At 41.7% G+C, this 26,735-nt stretch overlaps 1 protein-coding gene across 3 annotated transcripts in view; it reads left to right on the forward strand.

Annotated features, from left to right (window-relative positions):
- The first annotated feature begins 4,325 nt into the window (after positions 1-4,325).
- Positions 4,326-26,735, forward strand: part of LOC131973197 (glycine receptor subunit beta-like) — a 57,793-nt gene continuing 35,383 nt past the window's right edge. For 2 of the 3 annotated variants that reach the window (XM_059335114.1, XM_059335122.1), the window contains exons 1-3: positions 4,326-4,407; positions 8,377-8,500; positions 20,511-20,617. In XM_059335114.1, coding sequence (XP_059191097.1) covers positions 4,389-4,407; positions 8,377-8,500; positions 20,511-20,617 — 250 coding nt within the window. In that variant the 5' untranslated portion in view covers positions 4,326-4,388. Of the gene's footprint in view, positions 4,408-8,376; positions 8,501-20,510; positions 20,618-26,735 lie in introns of those variants that run through there. The other variant, XM_059335131.1, reaches the window with a different exon arrangement.

The raw sequence follows: 26,735 nt of genomic DNA on the forward strand, positions 1-26,735 counted from the left end.
TCGGGGAGTTGGCAACCCTAGTCATGGTGCTTTTAGCTGCTGACTTTGTGGACAGTTATCGACAGCGAAAACCATACGTCACCTCTAGAGTCTCTAAATCCCTCTGGGGGCTGAAAGTGGTACTTTCATAAGCAGAATCACCAGGTCAGCTTCTGTTTTGAATCCCTCCTCTTCCCGTAGCTCTCGCTGTTCCGCGATTGCCCGACTGAGGTTCACTCTTGTGCGTTCCTTCGCTCTCTTCCTTTCCCTCACCTTCTCTGCCGACAACCGTTTCGTAGGTCTTTTTGGTGGCTCAGCCATGACGAACATGTAATAGTACGAACATGAACAGCTTGTTCTGATGGATAGCCGGTGTGGCTAACCAATGCTTGACCAGTATATATAGAATTGCCGTAAAGCATTTTGTTTTTCTCACTCATTCTCACTTCTCAAGAGACTCTCCAATCCTTCAACAACGGGACGCTAATCAAGATTTTGCAAGGCTGGTTTTCCGCAATGAGACGTCAGGAGGGGCAGTGGGGGCTATTAGCTGAATTAGCATGAATGTGGCCATTAACGTGACTCAACTAGCAACTTTCCATACTGTCATAAGTTAATACTCTCCATCTAACCTTAAACTCACAAAAAAAATTTATACATGTATGTAATGTTTCCTCAGGCTGCCAACATCATCTCAAGTCTCACAATCTGGCTGTGACTGTACAGCAGTAGTGTTGCCAGGTGGGAAATGTAGGATTATCGTACCAGAGACATAAAGTTATCGAATTTTGAGGGAAATTATTGTACCACCGTCATAACCAAAATAATAAGTGTATTAATGTGCTTAAGTCACATTAGTGTTTATCAGTGTCTAACTAGACTCTTCCTCCCCTTCCTTCTCCAGGGCAGGTTCTCCAATTTTCCTTGCTTCGCTCTCCTTTTTTTTTTTCCTCGCTCTTCCCACTCCCGACTGGAGTGTTTCATGGAGCGGGCAGAGCAGACCATTCAGCCATGCATGGTCGTTGTTCTGAGGCAAAATAAGGGTAATCAGGACCCAAGGTTGTCACTTGGGGTAACCTGAGGGTACACAGTCCATGTGTTCCTGGGAAAGGAACAGGGGTTTAAAACATTACATACAGTTCTACAAAGATTCTGGTGTCTGGGTAGATAACTAGGCAGTGTCTGGGCAGAGGTTTCTAACTACATCGAGCTACATAAAATACATACATCAAAAACACACAATCCTTCAAGTCAAGACATTAACCCCAATACCATCTTTGCCATTCTTGATCATCGATGACAGGATTAATGTCACAAGATCAAGAGAGAAAAAGAAAGAAAGAAAAGATGAAAGGAAAGGAAAGGAAAGTGGTTCGAGTTAATAGGCTTATTCGCAGAAAGGATTGGAGCCTGCCAGTGTGGTGGTTCTGGACTGGAACAGAGGTTACAGTGTATCAATGCAGAGTAGCTGTCTAGGATTCCACACAAGCTTTAGCTTATCGCATGAAGAAGTGTATCAAAGGTCGGGCAAACAGCGATCAATCTCCCAGAGATAGTCATCAATGTTTGACTCTTTGCTTCTGGTCTAAGCGTTTTTTGTCTCTTGAGAAGGACTCAATGCTACGCATGCGTAGTTCTTGTTCTCAGGGTGGCCATGGGTCATTTGAATCATCAAAAGTTCTCAGGTCAATCAGGCTGCCATGACGATGATGATAAGAAACGAAACTAACCACTAGTATACACTAGTGAGGTCCACAGACTACACCTATTTGCTTGACAAGTTATCCAAGCAAAAAATTAATAATTCTGGACGATTATGCATAAATATTACAATTAAGCTGGTATTAGAAGGTCTCAAACAGGGCAAAATGAATAACAACAACAATAATTATTAATATTAGTTGACATATCAATATTAATTGAAGTAATAGTAAGATTTATCTAAATGGTACAAGGAGTGCACTTATATAGCGCTTTTATCCAAAGTGCTTTACACTACACACTACGCTCATTCACCCATTCACCCATTCACACACACATTCATACTGGTGGCTGAGGCTACCAGGGCACACTGGTGCCACCTGCCACCATTGGGAATTCATTCACACACCGATGAACGCAGCATCAGGAGCAATTCGGGGTTCAGTATCTCGCTCAAGGATACTTGTAGGCTGCCATGGTCAGGGATCGAACCACCAACCTTCTGATCAGTGGGTGACCACTCTACCAACTGAGGCACATGGAATCAGGGACCAATAAACACTTCACTTCAAAATGTCTATATTTAACCATTTTAAATGTTGAATCAGAGCACTAACCATAATAATACCAGGGAACAAGTGACACCCAAGTGTGTCAGATGTGGGATTCATGAGAGTTAAGTGGGATGTGTATTACACGTCTCAGACACCAGATGATGTGGGTCACATAATGTTAATAAAACTATCTTAGATTTATGTAGCACCTTTTATAAAAACACAAGAACGCTTTACATAGTAGGAAATACTAAACTGACAAACAAACAAAAATTATGAATGTCTTTGATGACAAGCAGAGTTAGGAGAGGTTGTAGGCTGTGGTGAACAGATGCTGTTTGATACGTTTTTTAAACATGCCCAGAGATGAGGCGTTGCACAACAATATGAGTCAATTTTATCCGATGCTCAACCCTGACTCTGAGCGCCACCTGCTGAAGTGGAAGGCAAGTACCCAGGACATTTGTGAGAAAAACTTCAGCACATACATAGCGTAATGATTGTGCCAATATTTTTTTTTTCTTTGTAGGATATATTTTTTATATTTGTATGACATATTGTATTTGTTTTTAAAGTGTGATGTATTAAAAATATTTTGTGTATATAGCCGTGTTTCGACTAGGGGGGGGAAAGTGGCCACCGGGTAAGTCTCAGGCCACACCCTCTCAAAAGTCCGCTCACTCTGCGTGTTTCTACGACAAGTTAGCCCCCAAAAGGGTTTTAGAGACTCCGGAGGTGACGTATGGTTTTCACCGTCGCTAAGAGTCTCTGCTGATCATAAACATAGTGATTGTGAATTACCCAACATCGCTAACTGTGCACAGAGTGTCCGGTACTTGTTGTAAACAAACAGAGATCGCTAAGTGAACACCTCCTGTAGAAGCAGCACATACAAACTGTACTGCTACAGAGCTAACTTTAGCTAACTGCTGCTAACGGCGGCTCCTCTTAACAAGCCGGCCTCCAGCTCGTTAGCGGCTCATTAAGAAGAGTAAGAAGGAGTCATTGGGTTTGTCTCCAGTTGCTTTCTTGAAAAATAGTGGCTAAGGGGGTCTGAGAAGTCACTATATATAGCAACAAAGTCGCTAAGTTGGGAACACTGCCTTGCCAGCTTTTACAAATGGCGTGTGTTGTTGTGGTGTAGAGTACTACGTCACATCCCGCTTAGCGATCTATCTAATCAGTAGCCAGGCTGTTTTAGGGGAGAAAAAAGACCCAGCTCTTCCACAGGGACTAAAAGAGTCCCGACTAAAGCTGGCTCCGGACTGCCTGTATTCAAATTAGGGGAGTTTCGGCAAGTGAGACCCGCCTCATTCTGGGTATTGTCCAGGTATTACCCGGTAGTGGAAACAGCCCTTTTGTTTGATAGGTAGATTTTGTATTTGAAAAACAACATACATTACTTTGGTATTGGTGATTTTGTATTTGCAAACCACACATCTTGTTTGTTTGTTAAGTTTTGGTAGGAAATTTGCTCCATAGAATATAATGCAATAAAATGCAGAATTTTGATTGATTAGCACTGCCTATAGTTTTAAAATTTTATCTGAATTTGGTGAGTTGCGCTGGACATCACCTCATATGAAATACACGATTGTGATTGTTTTTTTTTAATCCAGGCCAGTTGCAAATCACTTAGAATGGGCGCGTGACAGGACTATTAGCCAGACAAAATAAGATATGCCTGGCAGATTCATCTGGGTTCCAGGCTAATCTGTAACAGTAGCAGTAATAATAACATAAATATGATTAATATTAACAATATTAATAATAGCACTGAATATAGTAGTATGGAAATAACAGCAGTCCTGTTGTTAATAATAATAATAATAATAATAATAATAATATGAATAGAATTAACACATCTCAGTAAACTTATCTGTAAAAAGCAGCCCATCAATTGGACAAATTGTAGTAGGCTACTACTGTATTAAGAAACAAGTAAGGTCAATACAGTACTGTGCTACTTCCCCCTAGGCAGGCTGACTTGGAATGGGATGCAAGAGCAGTGCAGATAAAGGGACACACACAGGACAGCACATCAGAGAGAGAGAGAGAGAGAGAGGGATAGAGAGAGAGAGAGAGAGTAGGCAGGCAGGCAGGCTACAGCGTCTCAGTGACTAACCACTGACTCCCTGTAATGCAGCACAACTGATGATCGGACACACTAGAGGTAAGAAATCAGAGAACCATGTTCCTTTCTGTCTTACTATTCTTTGCACTTGCAGGCATGGGGCACACTGTGTGCGAGCAAAAAAAAAGAGAGAGAAAGAGAGCAATACAGGGAAAGTACTAGATCTTATTGCCTCCCGAAGGACAATGCCTAGGGCTTTGGTGCTTTCCTGTCCTTGTGTGCATGTATGTGTTTGAGAGAGCCTGATTTATACATATCTGTGGGAAAGACATAACATTTGTGTGTGCATGTGTCACCATAACAGCTTCAGTGAGCTGTGTCATCATACTACACTTGGTACACGTAGTCTAACGCCGCAGTACCTCAGCCCCCCCCCCAACCCAACCCACAGTCTCTTTAGTCCCCTCTCCTTTCCTCTTCCTATCCCACTAGCTTCTCTCAGTATGATGATGCAAGCTGGGTTTATGGGCTGTACAAGCATTAGTGGGGGCAGGGTTGGATGAATTTTATGTTTCAGAATATTTTCTATCAACTGTCCTGTTGACTTTAAACTTTCAAACAAATATCAGCTGCAGGGAAGAAGTGTGATGTAAAACTGTGCAGTGAAACCAGACCTCCTGTGTGCTTTTCCAAAAGTAGGAATATCTCATTCAAAGTCTGATGGCATTAATTCTAAACATAAAAATCTAGCCTTAGAACATGCTCAAGAGTATGTCATGGGGTTCGTGCCAACTATGTCTTGATAAGCAAATGTATAGGGAACTTTTGTTTCTTAAACTATTACATATTTATGTTCGAAATATCAGAGAACACATAGATGTGGGATATATTTTGAATGTGCAGAATGCTTAAGTGTGTGTTGAATCAGTACTTGCAACATTTTAAGGATTTTTTGTCAAATTCAGCAAATATCTCCTACAGTTTGCTAGTTGTCCATTCTGTGTGTTATCACACAGCTCTGGCTCTGTAAATGGGAAGCTAACAAAATGGCTTGGGCCAAGCCACACACTATTCCAGCAGGACAGGGGAAAGGCTGAAAAGATGCAGAAAGACAAAAGCAGTGGAAGGCTTAGGAGTGACAGGGATGGATGACCTTTATGAAGAACCTATTTCCACCTTTGAATGAGTACATTTAATCTCCAAAAGAACAAATAACAAGCCATGCAGAATGCCTGAGAGCCTGATTGCACTTTTATCATTTTTAACTATTAATTTATAGGTTATTTTTTAACATGTAATTCAATGGAGAATATCTTCAAATCTTCTTAAACCTGCTCTGCCTTTAAACATCGTTGCTTCCACACACTTTCAGCTACAGACTTCGTTTAAACTTTAAACAGGTGACCAAACTTTTAACTATTTTATTTTAAGCTATGATTTAGTGGTGGGAACAGCAGTTCTTTTCAGCGTAATAAATCCCTAGAATCCGTTTATTAAAAAGAAAAGTACAAAAGGTTTGTTAACAGAATCATTCAGTGCTCCAGTTCAACTGGAGCTCTGACTGTGTATCAGTACTCAGTGAGCTGAAAGACGGCCGATCGCTCCGTTCTGCTCGCTAAGTGAACTGTGAACGGCCGTTGGTGAATAAGCCAATGAGCTCAGAATTAAGTTGGATAAAGCTACAGTTTGCAAACTGAAAGCTGCTATAACAATCCTATTTTCGCAACTCCTAATTATTAAATACAATAGATAATACACTATCTACTTTATTTTGCAGGGGGAAATCCTGGGCTTAGCGCCACTCAAGACAATTGTGAATGGTTCAAAGAAATACAGACAAGCTGGAGCGTTTTTCTTTTTTTCTCTATAGCAGAGTGATGATGGATTGCAGCTAGACCATTCTCCAGTACTGACACGGTGCAGTGGAAATAACTCTGGCTATGCGAAACTGTCTCAACAATAGACCAATTAGGCAGAGCATGTAATGGTTGGTAACAGCCCATGTGATTCTGTATCTGATACTGAAGTCAGAACTGGGATACATTTTTTAAAAGGAAACACACTGGCTGATATTCATTAGATTAACTTTCAACAATATCAAACTATTATAAGCCAGTCAGACTAGTTTGAAAAAGGATTCCAGCTAGTTGGCGCTGACTAGATTGTTGTAATGACATAGTTACATAAGCTCTCCGGTCCTATTAAAATCAATCCTTTAGTAAAAAAAAAAAAAAAAGGCAACAGTAACTGGTCATCTATCCTCCTCAGTAATAAAGTGCAAGTGTAATGAAGAATAATATTGAAGAAATTCATACTGAATATAAAGAAAAAAATTAGGAATCGATGTAAAAAACATTTAGTCCAATGTATAAAATGTAGCCTGTTATGAAACGTTATTACATCCTAATTTTCATAATAACAGTTTATTGTCATTGCTATGCGATCCCATCACTTTTTATGTCAAAAGTCTGTCAACAGAGACAATCAAATAATTGAAAGATAATTCCTATGTATACTCACTTAATTCATATCATATATAGTTTACTTATTTAATATTTAAAAATGTGGGTTCTAAGTGATTTCATGAATCATTTATTTTAGTTTTAATTTATTTGTACATGATTGATTTCTTTTCAACCACAGGGCATCTTTTCTTGAGTAGAGGTATATATGTTAAGTTATGTTAAGTTTATATACGTTAACAACTTTAAGTTTATGATAAAACAATAGAACACAAATGACAGCACAGAGAGAATAGTAAGAAAATCCCTTTCGCAAAATGTCCTGCTATATTGCTGGAAAGATCTGTGCGTTCATAGTGGAGACGAAATATTACAGAGCCGTAAATGTCCCAGCATGAAACGGCACTATGAAAGGGGCTAAAGAAACAAACAGGAAGATAGAGCCATAGTAACATGTCAACTAGAGAGAGATGGTCTAAAGCCAGAAGGATAACTCTTGGGAGAGAGAGAGGGAGTGACATAATTTATGGCTTTGCCATAAATTCACTATGCTCAAAGTGCCAACAATGTGGGAGACACTGCAAATACTAGGACCCCGGATACTCACTGAGGTTCTATATTATTAATTAGTGTTTACATTAATACTTCACAATATTGTTCATCAGTATGACATTCTTTGAAATGAAATGCTGTATAAGAGGACTGCCCCCTATAGGTGGGGAGAGAGGTACTGCCTCAAGTGAAGGAGTTCAAGTATCTCTGGGTCTTGTTCAGCAGTGAGGGTAGAACGGAGCGTGAGACGGCATTGTACTGGACCGTCGTGGTGAAGAAGGAGCTGATCCTGAAGGCAAAGCTCTCGATTTACCGGTCCATCTACGTTTCAACCCTCACCTATGGTCACAAGCTTTGGGGAGTGATCGAAAGAACAAGATTGCAGATACAAGCGGCCGAAATGAGCTTCCTCCGTAGGCCCTCCGTGGCTGGGCTCAGCCTTAGAGATAGGGTGAGGAGCTCAGACATCCGGAGGGAGCTCGGAGTAGTCCCTGCTCATTCGCGTCAAAAGGAGTTCCGGGCACGTCCAACTGGTAGGAGGCCCCGGGGAAGACCCAGAACACGGTGGAGGGATTATATCTCTCTCCTGGCCTGGGAACGCCACGGGGTCCCCCAGGAGGAGCTGGACGTTGTGGCTGGGGAGAGGGGCGCCTGGAATGCCCTGCTTAGTCTACTGCCCCCACGATCCGGCCTGGATAAGCAGACTAGAATGATCGGATGGATGGCTGGATGGATGTATAATCTCTTCAAAACACAATGTTATCACATTATGTTTTATGCTTGATCCTGATTTGCTGATGTCCATTTAAAACTGCCAGTATTACAGTTAATAGAATACTGATCAGACAATGTCTATTGTTTACCTATTTATCAAAGATAATAGGCTTTGAAATAATTTATTTTGAAGTGGGCAAAAACAAAACATATATGGATGTATCCTTCAGTGTCAGATCTAAAGAACGTGATCCCCAACTCTCCTTTTTCTGAGAACGTGCACAGTTAATAATGTGTTACACATACCATGCATTAAGGCCTGCATTTACCACTGTTTCAGGCACCATGGCTACTGGATTGACATCAGTGATCTTGTTGCTGCTTCTCCTGTGTTGTTCGCAACTGACCATAGGCAAAGAAGGAAAATCCAAGGGAAAGAAAGGCAAGCAAGTTGTCTGCCCATCGTAAGTAAAACTATATTTTCTAAGTCATCCTTTCTCCAAAACATTGTTATTACTATCAACATTATCCTCACAATTTTTCATCATTTTTTTACCCCACCATATCACTTGAATATTTTTAGGCCCTTTTATGTACATAAGCTCTACATTAGTCTTTGTGCACAGTTATAACAATTCTTCTGATACTGAGAGCTGGGATGTATTCCAGAAATCTGGTTTTGTGAGTGAGTTTGTTAACCCTAGGATACCAGTTCCAGAAAGAGAAGTTTATTAAACTCTTTGTTACCATTTGTTCTTCAACAAACCCTGACTTTCTCTAAGTCTTCTCCCACCTATAGAGCCAAACACTGTTACGAACTGAATCAGTGCACACTGAAACAAAGTGTCAGTGTATTGAAGCTCATTATTGACCAAGGTTAACTCAATTTGTGAAGTTAACGATTTAATGCGCTGTCAGTAATTTCTTTGAACACCATTATTTCCCACACGTTCAATTATTACATAGCACCAAATCACCCTTGGGTCAAAACTATGGTACAATATAAAACCTCTGCATGTCCTTCTTTGTTATACAACACAACTCAGTGCACACAGACAGCTGGCAGTTTGTTGGAGCAATTCTGCTAAAAAGTGAATTGCACTGATATAGGCTAATTATTTAAATATTGAAGGTGTAAATAATTATGATGATTATGTGATGTACTGGAATTATATTGTATTAGATAAAAGAGACTGACAGGCAGACAGACAGACAGACAGACAGACAGAGATTTGTCCCGGCATCCATAAGACTTTTGAATGGCTGAACCCCGTTTTTTTGAGCTGTCTCCTCTCTCTTTTAACACCTGGACTCTTTTTATTTTTTTAACTATTATTTATTGTCCCTTTTAATAACTTATTTATTCACTAGGCTCAGCAAAGATTTTATTATCTGCCCTGCCATATGTCTAGATGTCTAGAGTGGGCTGATGGTGTGTGTGTGTGTGTGTGTGTGTGTGTGTGTGTGTGCATGCGTGCGTGCGTGCGTGTGTTTATTTATTGTATGAATTGTTGGGTATGGACACACCCTGCTGCTCCTCCACATGTGAAGTTTCTAACGGAAAAATACAGTTCTTTGAATTGAAGAGAGAGAGAGAGAGAGAGAGAGAGAGAGAGAGAGAGAGAGAGAGAGAGAGAGAGAGAGAGAATAAAAAAGATATAGATACCAAGAAAATTACTAGTATTACTTAGTATTTATCCAGAAAAAAAACACATTTCAGTGTTATAGTAGCAAAAAACATGAAGGTAGCAGAAAAATATCCAAAACTTAGCAGTATATATAATACTTACAGTATATATAATACTTTTGATTGTAGCTCAAATAAATTTAGAGATTTTGTCTACTGTGCATACTGTACAAAATCAGAATCAGAAATACTTTATTGATCCTGGGGGGTAAATTTCTACATTGCAGTTGCTGCTGTTTGAGAATGGAATAGAAAGTAATTCTGTAATACAATGAAGCACTCTACACTAAATATACAACAATATAAATACAAATGCAAGTCTTAAGTAAATAAAGATATGTACAAATAAAAATATGAAATATAGAATACATTTGAAGTAAATAGAGATATTTTGAATATAGCCTAATAAAATAGAAATATGGAAATATAGAAATTGAAATATAGATATGTATAAAGGTAACAATAGTGTGACAAATGATGATTTCTATAGAAATTTTATGTTGCACAGTTAATTATAATACAATGCCCAAGTATTCACCACCTTGATGTTTCAACCTTTTGTTGCTTTTACACATGAAGTCATGGTCAATATAATTTGGCTTTTTTGACAAGAAAGAAAGAAGAGAGTGAAAACAGATTTTTACAAAATCATGTCAATTAATTAAAAATCTATAAGGTAAAATAAATGATTGCATAAGTGTTCATCCCCTTTAAAGTAACTGACCTAATTCAACATAGTTCCAGCTAGTTGATGTCAACAGTGTCACAGTTAGTGAAATGGAGATCACTTGAATAGCCATCCCCTGACTTATACTTTTAAATGATCTTTTCTCTGAGTTGCTAGGACTGTTCTTTTGTCTTCATGTTGACATTGTAGCAGGAATAGTGATGAACCAGAGACTGGCCTTCCCAGACACAGATGTTTTTATACTATAATCACTTGACACACATCAACTGCACTCAGGTGATCTCCATTTCACTAACGGTGACACTGCTGCATCAACTAGCTGAACCAGGGCTGGACTGGGTCAAAAAAACAGTCCTGGCATTTTTGCTGTGACCCACCACAACTGATGACACACAAACTATCTTAGGCCCCGTTTACACGAGGACGCTTGCGGGTAAAAACAACAAAATATTTTATGGGAAGTGCCTTTCGTTTAGACGGTGACTGCGTTTTTGGGGCTTAAAAACGCAAAAATCTGAAACCACTGTCCAAAGTGGAAAAGTTGAATACGCCCCGCCGTAGCGTGTCCGTCTACACTGCCAAGACACAAAACTCTGCTCAGATCTGCTCACGTCACGTATGTGTTTAGGTCACATACATGCTCCAGTACAGGGAAATAAAGAAACATGTGGGATTATTTCCATGCGTCGGACCTTCAAGCTGCTCTGGCAGCTCTAATAAACTTACAGGAGTCTTTCCACAAAATGTACAGGATATGTACAGATAGTATTAGTGAACAGTGAAGGATCTGGAATTACCTCTATCACATTTTGGATTCAGCAATTTGTCGGAGGCGAGCCAGACGGCTTTGGACGAGACCTGGGAGATCTAGTCGATGGTGGGATAACTTTGTGGAAGGAGTATTTGATGAAAATGCGTGGTGTGAAAACATCCGAATGCCCAAAGATGCCTTTATCGCTTTAAGTAATGCCGCCTGGCATGCATACAATCCAATTCCACACACTTTTGCGTCACTGTATGCACACAGATTTCCTCCCGAAAACGCTTGTCTAAACACGGAATAAAAAGTGAAGACGTGACGCCACTTTTGCGTCTTCTGTTCAGACCGTCATCATGTAAACGTAGCCTTAGTGCTCTCCTAACCATGTAGACAATATAGCACCATATCCACACTACACTACATGTAGGCTACATAAAAGAGCCCTCATCCCAGAGTGTCATTCAAAACACAGGAAGTCAGAATGGATAACTTTCACTCTTAAATGTATAAATATATATAAATGCAAAAACATGCAGCATAACAAAGCAAGGCCATAGAACTGCAGGAAAATACGGAAGAATACACATTACCAGTACAGTGGAAACTCCATTGAGAATTGTAAGGTATATTCTACTAATGTCCAGGAAACAAATGTTAACATTTGTTAACACACAAATGTAAGGTGGGCAAATTACCCTGCATAGACAGAAATGTCCTAGTAGCACATTTACCACTGTCACACTAAAATCATAATCTTCATGTCTAACTGCTAGTCTGTTTATCACCTCCACATCTATCAACAACTGATCAAGCTAGCACAGACAACTGCAAATCAGCTTCAAACACTAACAGGACTGACCAACATTCAATTATGAGAAGGCACTAGAATGTGTGGCAAACTGGTAATATAACTGAGCAGTGACAACAACAAGCTTATCATTCTTGTACTGAAAGTACTCCTGCACTTAAGCATCACGTCATGGAGAGGATGGGATACACTGTCCAAGATAACCTGTAGTTTAGACAGCATCCAACCAGTGCTGTTACCTTTAGTGAGCTCATTCCTACCAGGCTGGAGATTCACCTCATGCAAGGCCTCAAGGTACTTCCCCTTGCATGTCTTGCATAAGATTCTCAACCTACACTGGGTAGCCTGATGGTGTCGGCCACAACGCCAGCAACAATTGCTGGACTTCACCCAGGTCGTCTTCTGCTCCTTGGTTAATTGCTTGAAGTTCAAGCACTGGTACAGGAAGTGCTGCTTGTTGTTGCAGTAGGAATAGTAGGCTTAGGGCCCCTTGGAGATGTGAGACTTAAGCTTGACTCGCTTGGGGAATTGTGTAATGGGCAGTACCGTGCAGCATGTTCATGGTCTTCCGAGTGGCTCTCTTTTCCTAACCCCGCTTCCCCCTCTCCTAACCCCACTTCCCTCTCTCTGGACATCCTCTATCTTGTCAAATCGGTCTCCGTCCTCCTGGATTTCCAGCTCGTATTCAAGCCACTCTGCGAAGTCCATTAAAGACGGGATTCCCACCTTCCAGGAGTGAAGGTGGCGCCGGAAGGTTAGAGCAAACCTGAATGCGACTTAGAGCAAACCTGAATGCCACGGTGTCGCCAGCTCAGATAGCGGGCTCTTCCATGAGTTCTGCAATCCGCTGTAGAGACAGCAGGTGGGGCTGACCATAGTGTTGGGTCAAGGAAGCCATAGTGTTGCAGTAGGGGAATAAGGAGTTACTATAAGAATCAGCTATCAAGAGAGCCTCTTCAAACTTGAGGTGGTCATAGAGCACTTGGTACTTGAACATCTCCGTTGCATCAGCAGAAAGAATATCGAGTGCTGCTTCAGTCTGGAAAACACTCTGGGGTCACCCCACGGAAAATTAGGGATAGATGGCACCGGGCCCCTGTACGTCCTCTCATTGCTGTTCGGCAGTGGCACTGCTGAGGTTAGCTGTTTTCGGGGTCGTGGGTGTGCAACTGACGGTGGCACCCTATCATATTTTGGTTCTGACATCATGGAATGGGCTGCTGACAGTCGTGCTTCCAACTGCTGCAGACGTTCTCCAAGGTTCTCCACAACGTCAGCAGGTTGCCCCAAGGGTATAAACTGGTCTCTTGGTGATATAATATCAACATCGGAGAAGGCTACTGGCGGGGGAGGCAGCGGCCAATCATCTTTGGTTATATTTCTGTGCGGTACTGCGGGTGGATGGTGCAGCTCCCTTGTTGGAGGCGGTGGTGCAACCTGCAAGGGGGCTGGTAGCATCGGCTCGCTCTCCTGGTCTCCTGGCTGCGGATGACTTGTTTCAGGTTGAAAATGCAGCATTTGTGATGGTGGGGGCTTGATGCCCTCTCATCTGGCAGGGGGGTGACTCTCTTGTGGATAGTGCAGCTGTGCAGGCTGTGAAATGGGAGGTGCTACACTGTCTCATATTCATCACCATTAGCTGCAACCTTCTGTTCTCCTCTTGTACTTGCTGCAACACATCCATTATTACAGGTGGGCCCTGATATGGCCGTGGCGTCCTCACATACACAGATGCTGCGGCTCCAATGTGACTGGGTGATGCCTCTATGATCTCAGCAGGATAATGAGTATGGTGTAGCGAGCACTGGGCAAGGGGTGTCCTCGCGGCAATTCCCTCTCCACTTCTGCTGCAGTCAGTCTACTCTAGCGCAGCGGAGGTGCGTAGTGGGTAGCTCACAGCCTGTGGGAGGGTGTACCCTTCATAATCGTCCATCCACCTTGGTTGGTGGTTCGCTGGTGTGGACTTCACTTGGGGGGAACCTGAGCCATCTTCCCTTCGTAATTACCTTATCCGGCTTGAAGTACCATATGTGACAGAAGCTCAAAGATAGTAAACTGGTTTCTCTGATTCGTAATTGCGAAGTGTGCGTCCCTAGAACGCACCTAAATTTTCCCCTAGACTACGATAAGAAATAACGGGGCGTTCCCGGTGGCACACCTGGTAGAGCGCGTAGGGTTTTTATCCGACTTGGAGCCCAAGTTATAGTTATTATAATCTCAACCAGAAGACATATAAACAGATAAAATATACAACAATGAAATTATATCCAGCAAATAAACAATGTAATTTACGTTTCTCTGGACGTACTGAACCACAAAAAGCAGATGAACTGATACAAAGTAGTAAGACAACTTCTGCTGCCAGTAGGGTTGCCAACTCCCTGGAAAATAAATAAAGGGACAGTAATAAGGGAAATAAAGGGACACCTCATTGGCAGGGCTGGCCGACCCGATTGCCTTCACCCATCCTGGCGTGGTGAAATTTTTAGCCCTTTTTTTGTGACTGAAATGATTTTTTTAACGATTTGACTCGAACCTGATTTGAATTAGAGGCATATTTTTGTGTGACATGAATACATGTAAAACAAATTATTATCCAGCAATTCACTTTAATACAAAATAACAATTAGGCCCTGTTCTTCAAAGTAATTGGGCACTAAAATTTAAAGTGCAGATGGCGTGACCGCATGACTGGAGGCATGTTGTTTCAGATCAGTCAGTCCACCATGTGCTACGGAAAAAGAGCCCCGGGACACGGTGCAGTAAGCGTAATAGATGTTATCACGCACTTTTTCCCACCCAGGTGTTTCCTTTTTCCCATTCGTCAGTATTTTTGCATCCTTTTCTGTTTTCTTCTCGAAGGAGTATTAGTGGCATTGCTGCTAGAAGGTGTACCTCCCTGTAAAGCAGTGTCAGCGTCTGTGTCAGTTGTAACCTACGCATACAGCGGAGAGGACACTGGCGTTTGTTTGTTCGCCGCTTCTCCGTCTCTGTCCCTAAACTAATGCGCTCCTTCTAACAATCTCTGCGTGCAAAGACGTTGTGACCAACCTGATCTGACTTTCTACTGGAAAACCTTATATCCCTGGATTTTACTCGGGTTCTGTGCCCACCTGCTGACATCGCTCTGAACACCGGCTGTTTGCTCCTGCTCTGCCGCTGACGGGGGCTCACACCCGGACTGACCATCGCTGCTGTGCTCCTGGGAGGTCTTTCAACGGTACAGCCTGCTGTTGACCCTCGGTGTGGCTCAGCTTATGCCCAGGACTACCACCATCCCTGGCTAGCCTCAATGCTTCCATCCACCTGGCTATTTCTCCAACTCGGTGCATGGCTAACAATTAGCATCACGCTAATCTTACCGGCACCCGGCTCGATGCTGAAATACTCCGCCCTGCAGCTGCTAAGTCTCAACAACTCCACCACTCCAACATGCATTGCCGCCATCAGACAGCACAGACTTCTACGCCGACCCCGTTATGTCCATCGGAGTGCCCGTAAAAAGTTTGTTTACTCCCAGCACTGTCCTGCTATGGTTGCTTCCATCTGGTCCACAGCTGATCGCGTCGCACTCTGCCGACATCATCAGAAAGCTGGCGTAGTAGGGACTTGTAGTGAAAGCAGCACCAGGCGACATGGAAAATCTGCAGTGGATCACACTGTGCTGCGGAGTTTACAGAGACACTCACCACCACCCCTGTCTCCTGTCACTATGGAACTGCTAAACACACAATCCCTCAACAAGAAATCACTGCTCATACATGACCATATCCTAGAAAAAGGTCTGGATTTTATGTGTTTAGTTGAAACATGGCACAAATCTGGGGACCACCTTCTGCTGAATGAAGTCTGCCCCCCTGGCTACAACTACATGGAGAGAGCACGAACCTCAGGCAGAGGTGGTGGCTTACTCATTATCCACCGGACTGAACTGGAACTCTCACCTCTTCCGTTGCCTGACCTCACCTCCATGGAGTGTCTAGCTTTCAAATGCAAACCTCCATACTCCATGACAGTGCTTCTAATTTACCGTCCCCCAAAACCAAATTCTTCTTTTCTCCCTGAAATACATGATCTCCTCACATCACTCTGCACCATGTCAAATAATATTATAATTATTGGTGACATCAACATTCATGTTGACAACCCCTCCTGTCCACTGGCAGTAGAGTTTCTGAGCCTGCTGGATTGTCTTGGTCTGCAGCAACATGTCGAGGCTCCCACCCACAATAAAGGTCACACGTTGGATCTGGCCATCACCAACTCAGCCTCTATCAAGAATCTCGAGGTCTACGATCTCGGGGTGTCTGACCACAAGGTAGTCTCAATGACTCTGACATCTCTGCTGCCTCCCTCCAGACCCAAGCGTCAGATAACTTTTAGGAATTTAAAACAGATTGTTTCAGTGGACCTGGCTGTAGACCTCCAGCATATCACCTGCCCAGCCCTTGAAACTGTGGATGAGCTAGTGGAGCACTACAACACTTCTCTGAGCAGTGTTCTCGACTCTCACGCTCCTGTTAGGACATGTGAAGTCGTGTTTGAACGCTCCGCTCCCTGGTACACACTGGAACTACGGAAAATTAAAACAGCTGGCCGTGCACTGGAACGTAAACTCAGACACACTGGGCTCAACATCAAAAAGTCTACTGCCAGGCCCTAAAAGATGCACGGTCGATATTCTACTCCAACCTCATCAATAGGAACACTGGAAACTCCAAGAAGCTCTTCTCCACAATAAATCACCTCCTGAAGCCACAAACACCCCCACTGACTGAAGCCACAGTTGAGCGATGCAATATCTTCATCGACTTTTTTAGATCCAAAGTCAACAACATCCGCTCTATGTTGTCCGGCTCTTCCTCTCCCTCTCCCCCTGCTCCGACCCTCCTTGCGGGGAGTCTGCTATCCCTCCCTTGCTTCTATGAGGTCCAGCAGAGTCAGATCGAGAAAACCATCAGAGGAATGAAGCCACCCACCTGCTGCTTAGACCCCTTCCCAACTACTCTGCTTAAATCACACATCTCCACCCTCAGCCCAATCATCACTCAGGCTGTCAACCTGTCACTTCAAACCACCCATGTTCTACTTGCCCTCAAAGCTGCTGTCATCCGCCCCCTCCTGAAGAAACCCTCCCTGGACCCGGACAACCTCGCAAACTACAGGCCTATTTCAAACCTCCCCTTTCTATCCAAAGTACTTGAGAAAACAGTTGCCATACAGCTCCAGGACCACCTCACACATAACAACCTGTTCGAAAAATTTCAGTCAGGCTTTCGTTCAGCCCACAGTACCGAGACAGCTCTGCTCAGGGTAACAAATGACCTTCTGATGACCGCTGACTCAGGATCACCAACACTACTCATCCTTCTGGACCTAACAGCAGCGTTCGACACCGTTGATCACACCATCCTCCTCGATCGTCTCCACAAAACCATCAAGCTGACAGACCACTCACTGCAGTGGTTTAAGTCCTATCTTTCAGATAGGACCGAACATGTCTCGCTTGGAGGATCTGAGTCCCGGCCGCTTCGTGTCACCTGTGGCGTTCCCCAGGGGTCAGTCCTCGCCCCCATCATCTTCACCATCTACATGCTTCCCCTCGGTCAAGTCATCAGCAATCACGGACTCTCCTTCCACTGTTATGCTGATGACACACAACTTTACATCAAAACCGCCCCAAACCCTGCCACAGCCCTGTCATCCCTTACCTCCTGCCTTGAGGAAATCAAGGCATGGATGAACAATAACTACCTCCAACTGAACAGCAATAAAACGGAAGCACTCCTCATCGGCACCCCTCATCAGGTTCACTCCTCACCCATATCCCAACTTACCTTCGACGGACAGATCATTCCTCTCTCCACCTCAGCAACTAACCTAGGAGTTCGGTTTGACCCCCACCTGACCTTCAACGACCACATAAAACATGTCTGCAAAATCTCATTCTATCATCTCCGCAACATTTCAAGACTCCGTCCCACTCTACCCCTCCCAGCAGCAGAACAACTGGTCCACGCTTTCATTTCGTCAAGACTGGACTACTGTAACGGGCTCTTCATCGGGATACCTGGCAAAACCATCCAGAAGCTTCAATATATCCAAAACAGCGCTGCTAGGGTCCTGATGAGAGCCCGTAAACACAAGCACATCACCCCCATCCTTCAATCACTTCACTGGCTCCCTGTCTCATACCGGATCAACTACAAAATTCTGCTTCTCACCCATAAATGCATCCATGGCCATGCACCTACTTACCTCAAAGAACTCATCCCCCTACAGTCTACCACCCGCACCCTCAGATCGACAAACACCCTGCTCCTCCAAGTCCCCAGTACCAGACTCTCCACCATGGGAGACCGAGCCTTCTGCTCGGCCGCACCACGCCTGTGGAACAGCCTCCCCACCCAGCTGAGGGCCACTCAGAGCCTAGACTCTTTCAAGACAGGCCTGAAAACGTTTTTATTCAGAAAGGCCTACAAATGATAAACTTGAAACCGACTTTTTAACCTACCTCTATTGAGTTGTTTTTAAAATTATTTTACTTGTTAAGCACTTTGAGATCTGCTGATAAAAAGTGCATTAGAAATAACATTTATTATTATGATTATTATTATTATGCTGCTTTGCTGTCTTCTGCTATCTTCTCCTTCTCCTCCTCCTCAATGGGATGAGCGTATTCTGTATCATCATACTTGTGTGTGAATATGCTGTCAGCTCATTGGTCACAGAGCAGGACGGGGCCTGGGAACAAGTTTACCGTAACATTACATGTAAAGCCCCCTGTTATTCATGCATTTACTGACTATTTTTTGACTGTCTCAATTATACGGAACAAAGTGCATCCCTTTTCACCTCAATACGGGACGGGTGCTTTTGTTTGTAAATACTGGACGATTCTGTTTTTCAAGGAACGGTTGGCAACCCTAGCTGCCAGCTGTCACACCTTTGTCAGTCTCTGCTCACAAGTCATGCATGCACTCACATACAACTAGAATCTTCAGATTTTGTAATCAGGCCCCATTTACCTTTGTTCTGTGGCCACCATTGCTCTGAGCTGCAGCTGTGTTGTCCAAGCCCCAGGCACCTCTTCTGGCTGGCTCACCAGTTCATTGTAGGAGAAAGACCCACAGCTGGGCCAGATGTCTGCAGGCCTTCTTCCACCCTGGTGAATCACTCAAAAAAGACTCAGACATATCCAAAAGAGTTCGATGTAAATAGGTTTACTGAAATTTCAAGCAGAATAAATGTAAACCAAGCTGTTCTTTGGAGCAACTACACTAATTTAGTATTAAAAATATAATCAATCTTAATCTCTTCAACTCCTTCAGGTTGTTGGCATCCTCTGCAATCTTACACAGGCTCCAAAATTGGGTGACATACTTCTGCCCTTTCTTTCTTTTCTCGTCATTTTTGGATCCCATGTTTTTCTTTCAGAAGATGAGACAAGATAGCAAGTAATAATGCTTATTGATGATAAGTTAATCATTTTGGATTAAAAAAATGACCTAATGTATGGTCCTAACTCCCTGCACTTTTTCCAACAGTGATCAAACAGCCATTACTTTAAAGGGAAACAGTAATGGATTGCTCCAAGTATGGTGTGTTAAGGCCTTTTCAGAACAAATGTGAATATTTTATGCAAAGAATTCACACGTCAATTTAAAAATTAGAACCAATCTATCTTTTTGAACCAGAACCAACTTTGGCTTCTTTATATCTGCATCCTTAATCTACAAAAATCGAAACAGCTGTAGAGAAAGAAAAAAAAGGAGTACAAATCAATAAAATATTGACTTTTGATCATAGGATCACTAGATTTTCTACAATGTCAATGTCATGATCCCTTTAATACTCTCACATAACAGTATGGATATTGATCCTCTGATTTGGTCAATGCCAGCCTGCTCTTCAGCAATGGTGATGGTGCCATCTGCAGGACTAGCACTCAGCTGAGAAGCAGCATCAGCCAAGGAAAAAGCATTGTCAGCCCCCTGCTTGCTGCTGAAATCCAACAAAAAAATCAGTTTTGATAATCATCCACTAGAAGTGATCAATTTGACCCGACAAAAGTGAGCCCTTTAATTGGTTTCCTCTGTGTTATTATAACCACCAGCAATGGAAGCAAATCACCTGAACTTAATGTCTTTTCACTGAGAAATCCACCCACGAACTAGCCGTTATAAACTGACCATTAAGGCTTGTATTAAGGCCATATGTCACTATTAAATACATATAATGAACAAATTAGAATCTGTTCAGTCTTAAATGATACAATAAAAGAGTGCAGTAAAGCTCAGCACATTGTCCACATTTTTGAGGGTTGAAATTTTAAGTGACAGTTAGTGCTTTTGTATGCTGTTAGGTACATTATGCAAATATGTTGACAAATTGACCTTATGATATTCGTATTAACTCTCCTTGTTTGCAGGAATTATACATGCATCCAGAAATTTTGGGAGGAAAAATAAGTTTCTATATTTTTATTATGTAAGATGTGGATGTTGATTACTTTAATTTCCATTTAACAGCCAGTTGTCCGCAGAAGATTTGGCCCAGGTTCCACCTAACTCCACCTCCAATATCTTGAACCGTCTGATGGTCAGCTATGACCCAAGAATAAGGCCTAACTTTCAAGGTAAATTAAATGTTATAAATGTATGTATAAATGTATTAAATGTTTTTGCTATATTATGATACATGATATACCATATTTCCTCAATTTAAAGCCGGGCCCTATTAATGACCGGCCTCATTTAGTAACCGGGTGTAAAAACAATTTTTAGTAAATAAAAGCCGGCCTCTTTTATAAGCCGGGTGTCTTACCGGTGTTATGTCAAAGTCTGTTCCCCCGTCGATATGTGTCCCCCTTACCTTAACCTGCACCAACCTGACCCCTGACCCCAACCAGTCCTCCTTTAAGTTGTTAACATGACCCCGAGTTTACCTTAACCCCAAACAGTTCTCTCTACAAGGCCTAACCTTAAACTGAAATCCTAACTCCAACCGCGGAGTTGATGCTACGGAGAACACCATTCAGGAAACATGGTAACAGATTTCCACACAACACCTGTATTTAGAAGTTTGGCCACACGAGTTAGTACTGTAGGTAAATATGGTTGTTTCTCCCGCTGTGCTAGTCATTCTCTGTAAAGTCCAGCCGCTTACGCACGTTCTTCTGGGCTTTTTAGTAGTTTAGACATTTTAAATCCTGCTTAAAATGAACATTCAGCGTGCTGTTCATTGTTTACATCCGAGTACTTCCAATATGGCTGACATCCAGGTAACTGGCTACAATGCGCTGTGTAAAACAGTCTAAAAAGTGCCGGTCAGAGCTGCTCTGATTTTCTTTTTTTAATAAAAGCCTCCTTCAAATAATAGCCTGCCCCTATTATTAGCCGGGTCCCAAACTGATTTTTTATTAATAGAAGCCCCGGCTACTATTTGAGGGAATATGGAATTTCAAATTTAAATGATAACTGTCCAAGTTAATGCCATAACAACATGTTAATGCATATTCATTGTTAAGTCACATATTGTTTTGCTGCATTAACGCAATTTGTGTTTTGATAACATTTGCCCGAAGCTGATGGTAACTAGCAAGCAATGGATAAAGAAAAAGGTATTTTGAATGACAAGTTAAGCTAGACAGCTCTGCAAGATGGGTCTGTCAACAAAACCAAAGTTATTTGTAGTTACTCTTGATGTGAACTTAGTTTACAGTTGGGTTGATTTTTGCCAGCCAGATATAGAAGCTTAAATTAGTTTGATTTTATGCCAACTTGCTGAACTGGCATTTGTCATTATAATCATTATCATTATCCATTTTTTGCAGAGGAAGGGAAACAAACTGTTTTTTCAGGATTGACGCCAAACTGTATCTTGAATTTTCTGTGTTTCTGCTCTGTTGAGGATAAGGATTCTGATTTGGCTCTGTTATTGAGTAGTAATAGTGAAAGTGTTGATAACTAGACACTTTTGATTACTTTTGACTATAAAGAAATCTGAGTGGATTTAAGTTTTGCATATTTTCTCAGTAAGTTAATTTAAATATTAATTTTAGTCAAGATAGTTTTAATCTATACTCTTTTCAAGATCATTATTTCTTATTTTAAAGTGTCTTGATTTGTGTTAGTTGTGTTTTTCTTCTTCTTTCAACTAATAGGCTAAATATGTGTACCAAAAAAGCTGCAAGTAAATTGCTAGCCTCTTTCTTTCTTAAAGTTCTCAGGTCAGTTATTCAAAATACTACATGTTGTTGTGAATACGCCTATTGCTAAGTTTAATAGTTTCTTGGTCTTGTAGTAGGGGTGTGCCATATCGTATCGTTCACGATTATACTGGTATATTTTTTTTATGGGTAAAAAAAAATGCATATCATGATATTAGCAACATTCCTACTTCTTGACGTAGTGGTGTAAGGATTTCCCATTAATGACCTAGACCATGGCGGCCCGCTATAGTCTCATGTGCTGCGCTAACGTCACATTTCAAGCTACTGAAAGTATATCTACACTTTTCATAATATCAAGTTATTTTGCGTTTTGTCTCTGCTCAGCAGAGTGTCTGTCACCCGACCTGCACCTCTCCGTCCTCCTCTGAGACATGCGCGCGCATTCACACATTTAAACACACGTGCTGAATACAGCAAGCTGCTGCGCCCATAGATATATCTATGGCTGTGCCTACCTACTCTCCGTGTGCATCTGCGTGTACGAACGCCAACCTGGATCTTATCAACCTGTCCGATCTTGTCAGAGGTCCAAACGGCCCAAACACACTGCTGCACTATGCCGTTTGCTAGCCGCGAGCTAACATTAGCTAACAATTAAAGTTGTTTTGGTTTTCATCACAAAAAGCTGACATAATCCACCAAAGAATTTACAAGAAGACTGTCAAAATAACATGCCTTAAATAAAACATGGAAGAACCATTATTCTCCTTTACAATAATTAATTATAGGCAATGATTAAGATCAGTGTATATGATAGAATCGTGGCATTAGAATGTGTTTGAGGCACCAATTTTGGGCTTTTATGAAAAAAAAATGTCTCTAGTCCACACAGTCTGGCTGCTCCATGTCCTAGTGGAAAGCCCTGTTGACTGTGAAAAATGTTATGTGAGGTTTTTGCTAACATTTAGCTCTCAAAATGGATTAGATTGATCACGTTGTACTATAAAATGTACAAAATTTTCTCCCGGGGGCCCCTAGATGGTTATCTTAATTATTTGCTAATACTCAAGAGTCTAGAGTAAATTTTTTGTATTTGGCAACTATTGAGATTTGCAATTTACACTACATTACATTTATGATTGATTTTTATTTTGTTGTATGATTTTTATTTATTTATACAGAATAAAAAATATTTTTCGATCTATTTTTCAGTATTTCTTAATATCGTCAAGTATAACGTAAGTATAACGTATATCACAAAAATACTCTGAAATATCGTGATAATCTTTTAGGGCCATATCGGCCACCCCTATCTCGTAGTAGAGTATTAAGTTTCACACAAAACAAGTAAACCTTCATATTCATTAGTGGTTTAACCACGATATACGACAATAAAAGTTCCAATTACACCAGTGTATTGCTTAAGTTCTTGACCAGGAAGTAAGCTCTGGCACAAAGCAGTCAGTTGTCTGAAGGTCTGGCCAGGGATGGCTGAGTTCATTTGGGCTGTATGCTGTCTATGGTACTCAGGTTAGCACAACAAGTGGATTGGTGTGCAAATGTAAATTGCGGAGCAGAAAGACCCACAGCAATGGAGAGAGAGAGAGTTCTGTGAGGACATTGTGTTGGCATTGCTCCACTGTTGTATAATATGTGAATTAAAAAACCATCAAACATTTACATAGAGATTCAATGGCATCTTTTACATCCTTTTCCAGGTTTGTAATGATATCAAATGTTAAAACATGTATGTAAAACAACTTAGAAACATGCAATTGTATCACTGGCTTTATGGTTGCAATGTGTTAAATGATGTCAAATGTAAATGTCACTGCAATTCAGCTGTCTAATCAGGCCGCCTGTATGCTGGATTTTCCACTACCGTTGGCTAGTTAACCAGGTCGCCACTGACACTATATAAAGTGCTGCTTGGAAGAGGTATTTTTGTAGGCCAACCTAGTAGTGAACAATCACACTGGTTCCTTTGGCACAGAGCCAATGGGATATTTCTATTGGATTTTGGATTACTGTAGAAAATAAGCTCTGTGGCAAACAAACATTTATGATACTTACACATTTTGTTCAGCAGGATAATCTCCACAAATAACCACCTACTCTATGATTTTCAATCACTAGGACTGAAAATGTAACATTGGACTATAAAGAAAATACACCAAATTTGCATGACTACAATGACTGCAACATTTTCAGTCTTATTTAGCCACTTTTTAGCAATTGGCTTTTTTTAAATACACATAAAAGCTTTAAAACTCATATAGCGGTAATAACTGACGTATGTTGTAGAACGCTTGAAAATATCTGAAAGTTGTGTTTACCACAAAGTTTAATCTAGGGATTCCTGCATCACTCTGTTTGCAGTGTTTTGTGGCAGCTTTTTCTGGACATAAGCATGTAGCCCATGGCACTTTACTTTTAAAGTGCTAAATTTGTATTTGAATACACAGTTGCAGATCAAATATGTAGCTTTTAATCTAGTTGAACCTAGTTTGGAACCTATCATTATATTTTTGATATCCAAGGGGCATTATCATCAGGTGCCGACAGAAAATGCCTCTGACTAGACCTACAGTACAACCAATCAGAGCAATGAAACGTGATACTGCCACCTCTTTCTGTACACATACCACCGCCATTTACTGTACACATACTGCCGCCGTTTGATAGATATAAAGACTCTTACGAGGAGTAAAAGACATCTAATCTAGTGTGAGAATAATTGCAAATTACTGCTGGATTTCATTCACAACTGAGAACTACGGAGCAACACAGAGTATGCTTGGCTGACACAGCCACATTGCCTAGAGGCAACTTGCTGGTACTTAAGCTCTTCAATAAGTTGCTCCAAAAATAGGGATAGCACAATACCACTTTTTCGAGCACTATACCAATGCAACTAAGTTGTTAAAAATGTTTTTTTCAGAATCCACTTTGAGCATTATGTTTTTAGAAGACCAGGATCAGCAAACTGTGAAACAACTATTCCCATAAAGGAAGATATACATTGCCCACTATACATTGCCTCATTATAACTAAGTATTCACCGCAGACTGTATATGAATAATGGACATAGTCACCGTGACGTCACCCATTGGTTTGTAGCCTGTTGGAAGCATCGAATTTAGCATTACACTCGTCGCCATCTTGTGTCTCCATGTTGTTTCCGATACGGGGGGCAGACCATATCTGGACTGTGGAGGAGCGAGAGGGATCTGATCACTGACTACAGCCTCTCTACACCTCAACCTGACTAAGAGAAGCTGCTGCTAATTCATGTTAGCATTAAGGCAAGGCAAGGCAAGTTTATTTGTATAGCACAATTCAACACAAGGTAATTCAAAGTGCTTTACATAAACATTACAAACAGCAAGACACAATTGAATACAGTGAAAACAGGGAAATGGAAATAAAAATACAAATAAGATAAAATAAGATACAGCAGGATAAGAAAATAGATAAAATAATAAAAAGCACAAGTCAAACATTGCGTAGTTAAAAAGTAAGGGCAGTAGGACCTACTGGTACTAAACCACATCAGGACCTCCTGGTACTAAACCACATCAGGACCTCCTGGTACTAAACCACATCAGGACCTCCTGGTACTAAACCACATCAGGACCTCCTGGTACTAAACCACATCAGGACCTACTGGTACTAAACCACATCAGGACCTCCTGGTACTAAACCACATCAGGACCTACTGGTACTAAACCACATCAGGACCTACTGGTACTAAACCACGTCAGGACCTCCTGGTACTAAACCACATCAGGACCTAGTGGTACTAAACCACATCAGGACCTCCTGGTACTAAACCACGTCAGGACCTACTGGTACTAAACCACGTCAGGACCTACTGGTACTAAACCACATCAGGACCTCCTGGTACTAAACCACGTCAGGACCTACTGGTACTAAACCATGTCAGGACCTACTAGTACTAAACCACGTCAGGACCTACTGGTACTAAACCACATCAAGACCTCCTGGTACTAAACCACATCAAGACCTCCTGGTACTAAACCACGTCAGGACCTACTAGTACTAAACCACATCAAGACCTCCTGGTACTAAACCACGTCAGGACCTCCTGGTACTAAACCACATCAGGACCTCCTGGTACTAAACCACATCAGGACCTACTGGTACTAAACCACATCAGGACCTCCTGGTACTAAACCACATCAAGACCTCCTGGTACTAAACCACATCAGGACCTACTGGTACTAAACCACATCAGGACCTCCTGGTACTAAACCACATCAAGACCTCCCGGTACTCCTCCTGGTACCTGGTTGATGCAGATGCAAGGCAAGTTTATTTCTATAGCATAATTCAACACAAGGTAATTCAGAGTGCTTTATATAAACATTAAAAACAGCAAGACACAATTGAAAACAGTAAAAACAGTCAATTAAAACAGGGAAATAGAAATAAAAATACAATAAGATAAGATAAGATACAGCAGGATAAGAAAATAGATAAAATAATAAAAAGGACAAGTCAAACATTGTTGTCATAGTTAAAAAGTAAGGGCAGTAGAGTACAGCAGATAAGTGTTAAA

The sequence above is a fragment of the Centropristis striata genome, chromosome 1, assembly GCF_030273125.1.
Source record: "Centropristis striata isolate RG_2023a ecotype Rhode Island chromosome 1, C.striata_1.0, whole genome shotgun sequence".
In the NCBI taxonomy this organism is placed as follows: Eukaryota; Metazoa; Chordata; class Actinopteri; order Perciformes; family Serranidae; genus Centropristis; species Centropristis striata.